This window comes from Amblyomma mixtum, chromosome 8 (assembly GCF_055824585.1).
Source record: "Amblyomma mixtum isolate Tamu chromosome 8, ASM5582458v1, whole genome shotgun sequence".
Taxonomy (NCBI): domain Eukaryota; kingdom Metazoa; phylum Arthropoda; class Arachnida; order Ixodida; family Ixodidae; genus Amblyomma; species Amblyomma mixtum.
Window position 1 is genome coordinate 31,177,253 of NC_143019.1, and position 16,223 is coordinate 31,193,475.

At 51.8% G+C, this 16,223-nt stretch overlaps 1 protein-coding gene across 1 annotated transcript; it reads left to right on the top strand.

Annotated features, from left to right (window-relative positions):
* The first annotated feature begins 466 nt into the window (after positions 1–466).
* Positions 467–2,453, top strand: LOC149331905 (uncharacterized). Its single transcript, XM_089555595.1, has one exon. It carries the CDS (start codon positions 665–667, stop codon positions 1,949–1,951), a length of 1,287 nt encoding a protein of 428 aa, XP_089411721.1. The 5' UTR covers positions 467–664; the 3' UTR covers positions 1,952–2,453.
* The last annotated feature ends 13,770 nt before the right edge of the window (positions 2,454–16,223 follow it).

Sequence of the window (16,223 nt, forward strand, 5' to 3'; positions counted from 1 at the left end):
ATCTGTAAACCAACGCTTGGGGGTAGATGCTAGTTACCTCTAAATTATATTTCTTTTCGGTCAAAGCTATTAACAACAAAGCGTCGTGTTTTGAAGATAATTTTTGTTTCTTTACTTCTGTTTATGTCGAATGAAAGGGAAAGTTGCTTAACTGTTAGAAAAGGTAATAGGTACCCGCTGGAGTGAATAAAATATTAACCCTTCCGGCCCTGGTGGCGTCAGTCGATATCGCAACCACATGTCCGCTCGCGCTTCAGTACGTAACGAAAACACCATTATTTTTACTGGAATTGTTCCTCCGGGATCCTTGTTCCTGTCAGCATCACTGTTTCCGCATATCCACTGAGCAGCGCTGTCTCTGGATCAAGGAGCAGGAGCCGCGAGGTAGAAGCGGCTGAAGGCAGATATATATATATATATTGTAAGGATAAAGAAGAAGATGCGTCGGGTGATTTGAAAAGACGAAGACGAGGTGACAGTGTTCTCGAGAGTTTTTGCCAGCGCAACGCTTGTGTGTCTTTTGCCGACCTGATCCGAGACTGCTGCCGTTGCCGTTCCCGTCGCCCCAGTACCTCGTAACAAACCCCCCGTTACATTTGGTGGAGGAGCCGGGGTAAAAACATCGGCCCTGGAGCTCCGTAGTCGTGCTCTCCCGACGCGCAAGATGCCTGAGGACGTCCAACACCAGGCCGTACAAGTGGGCCAGGCTGTCATCTGTGCCGGCTCCCTTCGTCAACGGGACCCGACCATTTTCAGCGGGACTGACGAGAACGATGTTGAAGATTGGCTCACATCGTACGAGCGGGTGAGCGTATACAACAAATGGGACGATGTGACGAAACTAAACAACGTCATCTTTTATCTCGCCGGTGTGGCTAACCTTTGGTATCGCAACCATGAGGCAGATATTCAAACCTGGTCCACCTTTAAGACTAAATTTGCAGACGTATTTGGTCGACCGGCTGTCAGGCAACTCCGAGCCGAACAGCGATTGCGTGAACGATCTCAGCAGGCTAGTGAAAGCTTCACTAGCTACATTGAAGATGTCGTCGACTTGTGCAAGCGGGTCAACGCTCGTATGTCGGAAGCCGACAAGATCCAACACATCTTGAAAGGCATCGATGACGACGCTTTTCAGATGCTTCTAGCGCGCGACTTGCGTACCGTTGCTGAAGTCGTCACGCTGTGTCAAAGCTTTGAGCAGTTGCGCAAGCAGAGGATTCTGACACGCCAGCGGCCACAGCAGGTTGAGTCGCTCGCTGGGCTCACGCCTGCTCCTGACCCCTCGCTGCTACAGCAGATTAAAGACTTCGTGCGGGAAGAAGTGGCACGTCAACTTTCCTTTCTGCCGAGCGCTCACGACCGACCATCATATCTGACTCCAGCGCTCCGACATACAATTCAAGAGCAAGTTGCTGAGGCTCTTCCACCGGCTCATCCGTCACCACCTGTCACGGTTCCGCTGACATACGCTGACGTTGTCGCCAGACCACAACCTGTGGCGGCTCCGCTCACATATGCCGAAGCCGTCGCGAGACCGCCTTCTGTCTCGGCTCCAGTGACGTATGCCGATGTCGTCGCAAGACCGCAGCCGCCAATCTATAGTGCGCCTCCGGCGCATTTGCGAGGGCCAGTGGCTTACCGTCGACCAACTCCAAGGGTCAGCGATTCCTGGCACACAACGGACAATCGGCCGATTTGCTTCTTTTGTGGTCTCCCAGGTCATGTAGCTCGGCATTGCCGCCGTCGTCTCCCGGACGCGGAAATTCCTCCCCAAGCTCCTGGGTACTGGCCCCCACCGAGTCAGTACTCTGTGCCAGCTGCGCCGCCGCAAAGTCGTACTTTCTCGCCGGACCGTTCTACCCTCTCCAGCCGCCGGCCCTCTTCTCCACGACGCCGGTCTATCTCGCCTATGCGACGTCGCCCCACCGCTAACCAGGAGGAAAACTAGGCGCCGCAGTTCCTGAGGCGAGAACTGCGTCCACAACGAACTTCGCAAGGCCTCATCCGTCAGCCGCTAACCTCATTGAAATTTCCGTCGACGGCGTTTCTGTCATGGCGCTTGTCGACACTGGTGCTGCCGTTTCCGTCATGGACGCAAAGCTGTGTAGTTCTTTAAGAAAAGTAAGGACGCCAATTGCTGGACTCTCACTGCGCACTGCCAGCGCTCAGAACATCCAGCCGTCAGCAGCGTGTACCGCTCGCGTTGTAATCCAGGGGACCATCTATGCCGTCGAATTCGTCGTACTGCCCTGCTGTTCTCATGCTGTTATCCTGGGCTGGGATTTCCTATCGCGCCATGCTGCTATCATCGATTGTGCTCGAGCCGAAGTCGAGTTCTCTCACCTGCCCGAAGCTGTCTTGGACACTGCCCCTCCTGGTGCCTGTGTTAAGGCCCTCGTTGCCGAAGACATTGACCTGCCTCCCTGCTCTTCAGTCCTCGTACCCCTCTCTTGCGGCCCTCTTCGTGACGACACTGTCCTCTTCACTCCGTCCCCTATCTTTCTGCACCGCAAGTGTCTGCCTCTGCCATACGCCGTACTGACTATATCCGCTGGCCTCTCCGTACTGTTCGTGTCTAACCCATTCTCGTTCCCCAACGCCTTGCGCCTAGGTGAATGTCTCGGCACGGTACAACCATTCGCGTCTCTGCTCATCCGCGAAGAGATAGACGACGCGCCGCACCTCTCCATAGCCGCACTCAGCCCACCTACTGCTGCGCCCGATCCCTCCTCAACCGAAGCATTCCTTCGCTCCATCGACGACAACCTTCCAGCGCCGCAAAGGGCACAGCTTCTCACTTTACTTAATCAGTTTCGCTCGTCATTTGACTCACATCAAAGTTCCTTGGGCCAAACTTCCACAGTCACCCATGCCATCGACACAGGTGACCACGCACCGCTGCGACAACGTCCCTATCGTGTGCCTGTCGCCGAGCGCCAAGTTATAGAAGACCAAGTCGACAAGATGCTCCAGAGCGGCGTCATTCAGCCCTCAAGCAGCCCATGGGCGTCGCCTGTGGTGCTCGTCAAAAAGAAGGATGGCTCCATACGCTTCTGTGTAGATTACCGCCGCCTTAATAAGATTACGCGCAAAGATGTCTATCCCCTGCCGCGCATAGACGACGCTCTGGACTCTTTGCAAGGGGCCGAACTCTTTTCCTCCCTCGATTTGCGTTCCGGGTACTGGCAAGTTCCTATGAAAGAAGCCGATCGCCCCAAAACCGCCTTTGTGACACCGGATGGCTTGTATGAATTTACGGTGATGCCCTTCGGGCTTTGTAACGCCCCCGCGACTTTTGAGAGGATGATGGACACCATTTTGCGCGGACTTAAGTGGAAGACATGCCTTTGCTACCTCGACGACATTGTGGTCTTTTCCCCGGACTTTGACACCCACCTCTCCCGTTTGAAGCACGTCTTGACCTGCCTCTCTGACGCCGGCCTGCAGCTGAACTTAAAAAAATGCCGTTTTGCCGCCCGTCAATTAACCATCTTAGGTCATGTTGTCTCTAAGCAGGGCGTCAGTCCCGACCCAGCGAAACTTCGTGCTGTGGTTGACTTTCCCAAACCTACCTCCATCAAAGACCTGCGCAGCTTCCTGGGTTTGTGCTCGTATTTCCGCCGGTTTATTCGCAACTTTGCGTCCATTGCTGCGCCTTTGACTCAACTGCTGTCTGGAAGTGCGGATTTATCCCTGTGGTCTCCAGCGTGCGACGACGCATACAACATCTTACGCCGTCTCCTCACGGCGCCGCCCATTCTGCGCCATTTCGACTCGGCCGCTCCTACCGAAGTTCACACGGACGCCAGCGGTGTTGGCCTCGGCGCTGTCCTCGCCCAACGAAAACCTGGCTTTGACGAATACGTCGTTGCTTATGCTAGCCGCACACTCACACCAGCAGAACGCAACTACTCCGTAACTGAAAAAGAGTGTTTGGCGATTGTATGGGCCCTCGCGAAGTTTCGACCGTACATCTATGGGCGCCCTTTTGACGTTGTGACCGACCACCATGCGCTCTGTTGGCTTTGCAACCTGAAAGACCCCTCCGGCCGCCTCGCTAGGTGGGCCCTTCGCTTGCAAGAATATGATATCCGCGTCGTGTATCGCACCGGCCGCAAGCACCAAGACGCTGATGCACTGTCACGCTGCCCCCTTCCAGCCGAGATCGCCAGCCTTTCCACCTCCGACGCTTCTCTGCCCTTGCTTCGCCTCAGCGACATGCCTTCAGCGCAACGCATGGATCCATGGATCGCTTCCCTTCTTGACTTTCTCGCCAACCCGACGGCTGCTTCACCGTCACGTGCGCTCCGCCGCCAAGCTGCCCATTTTGCGATTCGTGACACCCTACTTTATCGCCGTAACTACAACTCCGAAGGTCGCAAGTGGCTGCTCGTTATTCCACGTCACTTACGCTCGGAGATCTGCGCATACTTCCATGCTGCCCCCCACAGCGGTCACGCGGGCGTTTTCAAGACCTACACCCGCATACGGCTGCGCTACTACTGGCGCGGAATGTACACCTTTATCATGAAGTACGTCCGCTCATGCATTCCCTGCCAACGTCGCGAGACCTCCCCATCGTTCTGCTGCTGAGCTGCAGCCGTTACCATGCCCTCCACGCCCATTCGACCGCGTTGGCATTGATCTATACGGTCCGCTTACACTGCAGCCGGCAACCGTTGGGCTATAGTAGCGGTGGATCACCTTACACGATATGCCGAAACTGCTGCCCTTCCGGCTGCCACAGCGACGGACGTCGCCTCCTTCATTTTGCACCGATTCATCCTTCGCCACGGTGCACCTCGTGAACTGCTCAGTGACCGAGGCCGTGTGTTCTTATCTGAGGTGGTGAAGGCGCTTCTCAAAGAGGGCAACACGATTCACCGAACTACCACCGCCTATCATCCGCAGACCAATGGCCTCACTGAACGATTTAACCGCACACTCGGAGACATGCTGTCCAAGTACGTCGCTTCTGACCACACGAATTGGGATCTCGTCCTTCCGTACGTTACTTATGCGTACAATACCGCTACGCAGTCTACCACCGGATTCTCTCCTTTCTTCCTACTTTACGGCCGCCAACCCTCTGCTACTATCGACACAATTCTCCCTTACCGCCCTGATGAATCCGAATATCGGCCTGTTTCCGAAGCCGCGCAACACGCTGAAGCCTGCCGCCAAATTGCCCGGTCACTCACGACTGACACCCAGCATCGCCAGCGCTCCCGCCTCGACCACGACCAAACCTCACCGAACTACACTTCTGGCGCACTTGTGTGGCTATGGATCCCTTCAGGAACTCCCGGTCTCTCCTCAAAATTTCTTGCGAAGTACCATGGTCCCTACCGTGTGCTGGAGCGCACCTCTCCGGTTAATTATATCGTGGAACCCCTCACGCCGTCTCCTGATCTCCGCCGCCGAGGACGGGAGACCGTTCATGTCCAGCGCCTCAAGCCCTACTACGACCCCGCCGTCTTGCCATCATCCTAAGTCGCCAGGATGGCTCCTCTTGTCCCCGGGGCGATTGTAAGGATAAAGAAGAAGATGCGTCGGGTGATTTGAAAAGACGAAGACGAGGTGACAGTGTTCTCGAGAGTTTTTGCCAGCGCAACGCTTGTGTGTCTTTTGCCGACCTGATCCGAGACTGCTGCCGTTGCCGTTCCCGTCGCCCCAGTACCTCGTAACAAACCCCCCGTTACAATATATATATATATATATATATATATATATATATATATATATATATATATATATATATATATATATAGTAGAAGGGGTCACAACCTTGCAATTATCTTAATTTAATACCGACAGTTTCGGACGGAGGACCGTCCTTCCTCAGGAAGGACCGTCCTCCCTGAGGAAGGACGGTCCTCCGTCCGAAACTGTCGGTATTAAATTAAGATAATTGCAAGGTTGTGACCCCTTCTTCTACAAGTCTTCCTGGCCCATTGAACGACAATACCTCCTGCAACTACTATATATATATATATATAGTGAATTCGTAGAGCCATCGCGGGATGACGGTTATTGCCAGGCGCGGTTTTAACACCACCAGAATGTCGGTTTCCATCAGTGGCCACTCAGATACGAAGTCTTAAATTATCTTTTTGGTTAAATGGAAAGAAATGAATTTTTTCTATTGGCATATTCTATAAGAGGTGGTGGATGGTATCGAGCCGGGCAAAAGCACTGCTGATGTTGACGACGAGCAATCACAGCAAAAAAGCAGCGCCAATAAATGGACCCCTGATCTGTCACTTTCCTTTGATTTCACCCACTCTCTCTCTCCTATAAGCATCGACAGCGAGCTGCAAGAAGCGACCGGGGCATTCAAATCCCCACTCTCACACCCGGGTTCGTGCAGCACCTGTGGCGCGCGCACGGCGCTGAGAACAACGCACTGCGTTTGGCTGCTTTACTTGAGAACACGTATATGGTGTATTCATAAAATGGTTCAGCCTTCTTCTTCGCTGATACATATCCGCACCACAGCAGGCAATGGAGGAGGCAACATGTCTTGTAATCTTTAAAGAACAGGATTTGATCAAGTTCCGGACGCTACACATTATCTTCCATTTTATGTGATCGTCCTTAGTGTAGAGGTGAGCAAAAAAGTAACGGAGCACGATATTGGTATATTGGTTTATTAGGGTTTAACGTCCCAGAGTAACTCAGGCTATCAGGGCCGCCGTAGTGAAGGGCTCTAGAAATGTCGACCACCTGGGATTCTTTAACAAGCACTGACATCGTACACGGGCCTCTAGCATTTCGCCTCCATCGAAATTCGACCGCAGCGCCCGGAAGCGAACTCGCGTTTTTCGGGTCAGCAGCCGATCGCCGAAACCACTGAGCCACCGCGGCGGGTGGAGCACGGTTTTGCAGTCCAACATTTTTTTTAACCGACGCCTGAATGTAACGAGCTCTAATGTTATGACTGGACAGATGTGCGCTTGCTTATCAATAAATAATAGTTGTTTATGTCCGATAGGGAAGACGTAATTCCAACTACTAAGGTATAGCTTGTTTCGTTCACATATGTTCGCACCTGTACACGTGGTTTGAAATTATCCTCGCGACCCACGCATCGTGCATCGTGCCTGCTGATCACTTCGGTGTGCTGGGTTCCGCAACAAGCGTTAATAAAGCGATTAATAAAGCTCTATACAAGACGCCGTTATAAATATTGTCACGTAGTGGCGACTGCAATCCAGGTACCAGAAAGACAGTGAAAATTTTGTCTAGATAACACTCTTTATTTGGGCTGACTTGCGCCTACTATTGACTGAAACACTTGTCGGCGGCGTAGTAACAGGCGTACTCGACGAACGTTGAACAGAATGCCTGCTGCTCTCGGCCGTGCTCAACTTGAAGATGATAGCGAACTTTTGAGGTAGAGCGTGCAGAGTTGCTAGAACAATCGGGAACAACGTAGACTCGGCTCCGCATGAGAGCGATCAATCGAAATGAATCGAGTCACGCATTGCATCCCCAAAAAAAACGATAAATTGACCTGCCAGAAGCTTTGAAGAATGAAAAAAAAAAACACTACAAGGTTTCGCGGCATTATACCCATTTCAAAGCAGCAATGCGAAAGCAGCTATGCGATAGCAGCTGTTTTCTGCGGGACTGGGAGTACTCCCTCCTAGCTAATGATGTGAACTAGAAACACCAGCTCTTCAGATCCTACCTAGCACTTCTCTGCTTTCAAAGTTAAGCCGGACGACTTGATTGCGCTTAGTGCTGTTCGAAACACTTTTAGGTGTTCTTCAAAGTTCGAGGCGAAGACAACGACGTCATCTAAATATGCCAGACAAATTCGCCACTTCAGGCCTGCCAGCACTCTATCCATTGCTCGCTGAAACATCGCTGGTACGGAACAGAGACCAAATGGCACCACCTTGAACTCTAAAAGCCCATCCCGAGTGATGAATGCACCTTTCTCGCAATCTCTTTCATCGACCTCAATTTTCCAGCAGCCGCTCTTGAGGTCCATCGATTAGAAATACCTAGCGTTGCAGAGCCGGTCCAATGTGTCGTCGATGCGGGGGAGGGGATGGACGTCCTTCTATGTGATGTTTTCAAGCGGCGGTAATCAACGCAGAATCGAAATGTCCCGTCTTTCTTTCTCACTAGAACAACCGGTTCCGCCCAGGAGCTATTTGAAGGCTGAATAACGTCGTCGCGAAGCATCTGTTCCACTAGGTGCCGGATGGCTTCTCGTTCTCGCGGCGGCACTCGGTGGGCGGTTTGGTTTAGAGGTTGGCTCTGCTAGTCAGCTATAATGAGTTGCTCTGATATCGGCATTTGTAGGACCTTCAGCTATGACGAGAGGCAGTCGCTGTAGCTTCGAAGCAGATTGCGGATCTGGTATTGTCTGTTCCGGGGCAGGGCTAGGTTGACGTCGAAAGCGGGCGTGTTCTCTTGGTCAGACGAATCTTCTTTGGATGGGTCGGAGAGGGCGAAGGAGTCTCGTACGTCGGATATTTCGTGGAAGAAAGTAATCGTTGTTCCTCTCCTAACGTGCAGGCAATCTTCGCTGCAGTTAGCAGTACTTCGGCTTGGCCATTGCGCAAATGTGCGATGCCTCTTGCGATGCCGATTCCTCGGTCCAGAAACAATTGCATGTTCCCCTCGATTATGGCTTCAGTGTTATTGGCTTCCGCGACGCCTACGGTGACGAAGACGCTTGGGCGGGTAGGACGCTGACTTGTTCCTCCAGGACACTCAAGTCAATGTAATGTTGCAGTGCTCTCATAGAAGGGATGTGCGCGTCCATCGAAAGCGTGATCAGGTTGGATCTCAGGTACTTAATGCTCATTAAGGAAATCAATGTCCGAGATCACTTCGTGGAACAATTGCTGAATCACAATGATGGTCGCAGGATAGGTATGTTCCTTGAATATCGCTCGCACTGTGCATCGTCCTGATCGCGTAATGAGGTGTCCCCTGCGATCTAATTTCTGGGCCGTGCCAAGCGGTCGTGACTTTGCTCAGATGCGCAGCGAATGTTCTATTCGTGATATTTTCATGACATTCACAAGTGTCGGGAGAAAAAAAAAGTCGAACGTCTCCTCGAGTCCAGGATCTAGCTTCCGCACTAGCCCGTGCGCGGTTACGTCGAGGAAATAAAGCGCCTCTTTCGCCGCGCCGATCCCGATATGACTGAGAAAAAGAAGGTTCAGTGTTTAATGCGTGGCGTCAAAGAACAACTCTTTGCCAGCCCTGTCTGCCAGCCGCCAAAAACGGCCCAGGAATTCATGCAAGAAGCCTGCACCATCGAGAACACCCCGAAGTCAAGACTCGGCATTACAACTGTCTGCTTGTTTCTGCAATTCGTCCGGACACGATGAACACCACCAACGAGCGCTTGAGCGAAGTTATCCCGCGATATCACCCGCAAGGAGCTACGACGATCGCTGTCTTCCTCCCTAAAGGCGCCAGCAGCTATTCTCATGAATCTAGTACGGAAAGAAGCGCAACAGGCGCTTTGCACCCCGATGGCCACAGAACCCCAGGCCATCACTTACGTCGCTGCATTACCCAGCACCTCCAGGAGATGTGACGTAGTGGTCGCTGCAATCCAGACGGAAGAAATACAGCGAAAATGGCGTCTAAGCAACACTCTTCGTTTGAGTTGACTTGCGCCCACAATGAACGTGAACCACTTATCGGCGGCGTATAAACAAGCGCGCTCGGCGGTTAGTCATACAGAATGCTCACCACTCTCGCCCTTGCTCTAGTTAAAGCTGATAGCGAACTTTCGAGATAATGCGTGCAAAGTTACTAGAACATTCTCGAACAACGTAGACTCGGCTACGCCCGGCATCCATCAATCGAGAAAAATCTGGTCGCGCCTTTCATCACAAACAAAGCGATAAAGTGTCATGCCGGCAGCTTCGAAGAATGAACCAACGCTACAAAGGTTCGCGGCCATATGGGGAGACACTTCATTGTCCACAGTCGCCATCCAGGAGAGCTGTGCAAGTTAAGAACATGTATGTTGCTAACGTGACGTTTCATGAACAGGTGGACTCGTCTTCCTGCGACATGAACAAGAGGAATAACCCATAAAGCGAGGTTAACACAAATGAGCAGCTTCTATTGCGGGCCAGTGAAAGATCCCTCAATCCCTTACAAAGTAAAGAAATCTGCTTTAGAGTTTCCGACACTACAGAGTAAGACTTTTTGGCTCACGTGTTGCTACCTGCGGCAGCCAAAGTGGTACCTTTCGCAGACTGCCGCCAGTGATCCTTGAACTCCAACTTTGGCTCCGTATGGCGTTGACCGACCTCGACGAGAAATGGGCCGGAAACCGCAGGTGACCTTACGACGCCAGTGGCAGTGCCTACATCATCAGGAACGAGACTAATATAATATTTTTTTCATTCTTCCCAATTGGGGTTGAACTCACGCTGCCGCGAACAGATCTGCTTCGCGGTTCACTTCATTAGAGTAGTATGCCATCTGCGCAGCATAACACCCCCCACGCTAGACTACAAGTCTCGCGAGCTGTATTTGGGTATAGTCGTTTTAATCAACTTTCATTCAGGTGGCGCGAACTGATTAGCTTTGTGGGCCACTGTATCGTGCGTTTCCGCAAGATGTCTTGCTGTATTTCTTCTGAGTTTGTGAAGTAGTAGGCTTCATCTATCGACCGAATGGGCTGTGACAGCTCCGCCAAACAGAGCTCTCGGGATGACGCATTTTCTCGAAAAGTGGAATGTCCTCAGAAGAACACGTAGCAGTTTTTCAGCAAGGCAGCTTAGAAGTCTATTCAGCCCATTACCCGTCTTCCACCTGTAAATGACTGTACTTTGGAAAATGACTAATTTTGAAGGTTTTCAAGTGCCTATTGCGCGGTGTTAGGATCTGCCCGAGGCTGCTGAGTATATATAGCATATCTCTGTGCTCATATCTCTGGTGCGCATATCTCTGTCATGAGTGCACAACTTCGTCGTCGTTTACGTAAAGTTCTCACGCCGGCTCGGTCTCGAGTGCGTGTCGCGGACGGCGGAACAGTTAGTGTTGACGGACTCTGCACTGCACGCGTTAGTGTTGCTGGCCATGACCTTCCGGTGCAGTTCACTGTTTTGAACCCTTGTGCTCATGACCTGATCCTCGGCCTCGATTTCCTGTCAGAACACTCCGCCCTGATAGACTGCTCGCAAGGCGTCCTACACCTCGATCTCCCAACCATCGATCCTGAACCCTTGCATTCTCCCCGACTGTATTCGCCCGACCAAGTTTCTCTGCCCTCATTAGCCGCCTTATTCGTTACTCTACGTCCTACCTCGTCACTCGCCGATGGTGACTACTTGGTCGCCCCTATTTCAGATGTCTTGCTGCACCGCAACGTTGCATTGCCCCATACTGTCGCTACAATCAGGGGAAACAGCGTGTCACTACCGTTAATTAATTTCAGCTATTCAGCCCAAGTCCTTCCACCTGGCATATGCGTGGCAACGTTCTCACCTATTGGCTCCTGCCCAGTAGCCCCATTGGACCCTGCCCATGCATCAGCTCCTGCAGACCCTGTTCACGCTCCTACTTCGACTGACGCGATCACGGCAATGATGCCCTCCGATTTGCTCCCTGCTCAATCTTGTCAGCTGCGTGCGCTTCTCGAGACCTATTCCGACATCTTCGACCTCCATAACAGCGCCCTCGGCCAAGCTCTTACCGTTACGCACCGCATCGACACCGGCGACGCTCCTCCGATCCACCGCCGACCATACCGGGTCTCCCATGCAGAACGACAGGTAATCCAGGCGGAAGTGGCAAAAATGCTGGAGAAGAACATCATTGAGCCCTCTCACAGTCCTTGGGCTTCGCCCGTCGTCTTGGTCAAGAAGAAAGATGGCTCGTGGCGCTTCTGTGTGGATTACCGTCACCTGAATAAGATCACTAAAAAAGATGTCTATCCGCTTCCTCGAATCGACGATGCGTTAGACTGCCTCTACGGAGCCAAATTCTTCTCCTCCATAGACCTACGCTCTGGCTATTGGCAAATTGCTGTGGATGACCAGGACCCGGAGAAGACTGCTTTTGTTACTCCTGATGGATTATATCAGTTTAAAGTTATGCCTTTCGGCTTATGTAACGCCCCAGCGACTTTCGAGCGCATGATGGACTCCTTGCTGCAAGTATTTAAGTGGTCCACTTGTCTGTGCTATTTAGACGATGTAATTGTGTTTTCTCCCTCGTTTTCGTCCCACATGGACCACCTTTCACAAGTTCTTTCCCTCTTCCGTCATGCCGGGCTGCAGCTCAACTCTTCAAAATGCCGTTTCGCGCGTCGTCAGCTCAATATACTAGGCCATGTCGTCGATGCTACGAGGGTTCGTCCCGATCCAGACAAGATCCGAGCAGTAAAGGACTTCCCAGTACCCCGTACGAGCAACGACGTCCGAAGTTTTTTGGGTCTTTGTTCTTACTTTCGTAGATTCATTCAAGATTTTGCCGACATTGCTCAGCCGCTCACCGATCTTCTTAAAAAGGATGTCAGTTTTTCCTGGGGATCCTCCCAAGACCACGCCTTTGCCCACCTTATAAGGAAGCTTACCACTGCACCGGTCTTGGCACACTTTGATGTGTCAGCTCCTACGGAAGTCCGTACTGATGCTAGCGGCCATGGAATCGGGGCAGTCCTTTCCCAGCGTCAATCCGGCACACATCGCGTAACTGCCTATGCTAGCCGCCTCCTATCCCCTTCCGAGAAGAACTACTCCATTACCGAAAGAGAGTGCTTGGCCCTCGTCTGGGCTGTTGGCAAATTTCGACCCTACCTATATGGCAGGCCATTCACAGTTGTTACAGATCATCACACACTGTGCTGGCTCTCTTCTCTGAAGGATCCTATCGGTCGCCTCGGTCGTTGGGCGCTACGACTCCAAGAATATGACTACGCTGTGATCTACAAGTCCGGACGGTTGCAAAAAGATGCCGACTGCCTCTCTCGTTACCCTGTTGCCCACACTAATACTGCGACGAGCGCAAGCGCTATTGACCTGTTCTCTCTATCACCGTTTACAACTATCGGCGAAGAACAGCGTCGGGATGCGGAGCTTCTCTCCATCATCGATCGCCTAACGTCCGCCCAAACCGACCCTTCACTGAACCGCTTTGCTCTCGTTGATGATATTTTATACCGCCGGAATCTTCAACCAACTGGTCCTGACCTTCTCCTCGTCGTCCCGAAGCACTTACGAACAGTCGTTCTCCACGAACTCCATGACCTCCCGACTGCTGGCCATCTAGGCGTTACTCGCACGTACGACCGCATCCGTCGTCGGTTCTTCTGGCCTGGCCTCTACCGCTCAGTGCGCCGTTACGTTGGTTCTTGCGATGAGTGTCAGCGTCACAAGCGCCCTGCATCTGCTCCCGCTGGCTTTCTTCAGCCCATTGACATCCCTCCGGAGCCGTTCTACCGTGTCGGCTTGGACCTTCTCGGCCCCTTTCCTGAGTCCACTTCTGGGAACAGATGGGTTGCAGTAGCCACAGACTATGCCACCCGGTACGCGATAACACGTGCGCTCCCCACGAGTACTGCCGCTGATGTCGCCGACTTTCTTCTTCAGGACGTCATTCTTCATCATGGTGCACCCCACCAACTGCTCACTGACCGCGGCCGCACCTTCCTTTCAGCAGTGGTAAACGACATTCTTCGCGCGTGCTCAACTAAGCACAAGTTGACGACCGCTTACCACCCCCAAACTAATGGCCTCACTGAGCGACTCAATCGCACGCTTACCGACATGCTCGCCATGTACGTCTCCTCTGATCACCGAGACTGGGACGTCGCACTCCCATACGTTACATTTGCAGATAACTCCTCCCGCCACGACACTGCCGGCTACTCTCCGTTTTACCTCTTGTACGGCCGCGAGCCTCAACTGCCGCTTGACACATTGTATCGCACATCTCCTCCCCCACATTCTGAATACGCCCGTGAAGCCATTGCCCATGCCGACCATGCTCGCCAAGTCGCCCGTTCCCGCTTGCAAGCCTCCCAAGCTTCTCAGCAAGAGCACTATAACCGCCGCCACCTGGACAGTGCCTTCTTGCCTGGGTCCCTTGTATTGCTCTGGGTGCCTTCTCGCCGTGTAGGGCTCTCGGAAAAGCTTCTTTCTCGATATGTGGGCCCGTATCGTGTGCTGCGCCAAGTCACAGCCGTCACATACGAGATTGAGCCTGCCTTCCCCGAGTGCACTTCCCGTACTCCACCCTCCGATATTGTGCACGTGTCGCGCCTTAAGCCCTACCACCTACCTTCTCACACTCGCTAAGCAGCACCGCGACGGTGCTTTTGCGCCCGGGGGTCATGCTACGGGTCGACTCAGAGAAGATGAGGCAGACGAAGTGAGAGGGCGCTTGGCGCGTGCTCGGGCTCCGAATACTGGGCAGTGGCCTGTGTTTTGGCATCTGGTGCGCCCTGTGCTTGTGTTCTGTTCAGCGTGAGTGCACCAGTGTTCTGCGTGGCGTGAACGCCTCCTGCCACGTAACAATATAAAGAGCTGCTGAGTATATATAGACCGATTTTACCAGCGATTTTCTGACCAGCGTAGATTGTGCTTAAACTGTTGAAGTTATTGTTTCATACCACACAATATTCCACAATACATCAGGGACCGATGCGTACATTCGCTTGTGCTATTCTATGCCCCTGTGGTAGAAATAATGCTTTTAGTGTTTAACAGAATCCGAAAGCGCGCTAAAAAAGGCCTGAAGCGTCAAAATCGTTCCTGATAATTGGCAAACATCTTTAACCGTTAGTTCCCAACAATTCATTTGCGTCGGAATTGCTCCGACGGCCTACCTAGTGTTTGTACCGTTATTAAAATAAACAGGGCCAGCAGCCAGCATGATGGCTCGTGATTGCATCGATGTGTAGTCATCGGCGAACTTGTGCAAGTTAGTGCTGGGAAAACATAAAGGCATGCATTGGCGTTTCACCGCTTAAATTCTAGAATCATGAAGTAAAATATTTTTTTTTTCACGCATCCGTAGGAAAATCAGCCTCCTCAATATAATAGTGTATAAAATAAAGCGTTAGGCACTAAAATTACTCTTGATTCGCACCTCGTTAAAGGGAAGCTATTGTGATTGTTTAACAATTAGAGGTTAATCAAGAATTTCGAAATCATAGACCTGTTAGGTAAAGCATGCAAAGTAGTTTTCTGCTAGGGCATTTCAAAATCAATACGTAATCACCGAATAAATATTCGATGTTCTTCAGATCACTCCTCACTGCAGATGACTTCGGGGAAACTCATAGGGACGTCATTGTTGGCGAAATTTCAAATTACCGCTACCTCCGCCTACATGCTGCTGTGCGTCGCCTGATGCCGCAAAACAATGCTTCGTGAGCTTCACCTTCGATGACGTTGGTTTTCTTCCTTGAAACAGCTTCGCTGTAAATGTAGCGCTGCAGTACGTGACGTCGTCACAGCAGCCTTTGCCCGTCTCTATGCACTGCAGAGGAGCCTGAACGCGACGCCGCTTTATCGCTGATTTTGCCGCCACTTAAAGGGGTTAGGCAATAAATTAATTGAGATTAAGTAAAGCAGACTACAGATAGGCATTCCATCACTCGTCACCCCAGCGCAAGAATTTTTGAGTTAGCATCAATAACAACGAAGTTATAGACGATTAAAAATTACGCTTCTCCTCTCCCCCCTCAACTCGTACACGCGGGGCACCAGAAAAAAAAATAAAGAAAACAGCTCTGGGACTGGGCCCCACCCATGAAAACGCCATTTGCTGACGTTCGGTCACTGCGACAAAGGCACTGCGAGTGGCTCCGAACTCCCGACAGAAAGAGGCAGCAGAAGTAAATTGAAACCATATGCGCGAAGGCAATGCCCTGGCTCACGCTCGCCCGAGGGGGTCGCGCGGCGCCACGAGCAGACGATTTTCACGGCCACCGGAAGTGTGGCCTTGACGTCGTGGCTGCCATGGCTCCAGCGAATGACAGCGTGTGGTGATCTGCCGATGTCATTGGACTAGTGACGTCCATTTTACCAATTTTATTTTCAAAATCGATCACTCCGAAGACACCAATCGGCCCACGAATTTTAAAAAACACGTTTTCAAAAATTCATAATAAATTGCCGGTTCAGCTCCGAAGACTCATACTTGGTGTGAATGCTTCTTAGCATCATTTCTAAGCAATGAAAACATTTACAAGCGGCTTTTAATTCATTGCATTGTCCCTT

Excerpts from the sequence above, each read along its gene's own strand:
- LOC149331905 (XM_089555595.1), top strand. The coding sequence starts at position 665 with ATGCCTGAGGACGTCCAACACCAGGCCGTACAAGTGGGCCAGGCTGTC.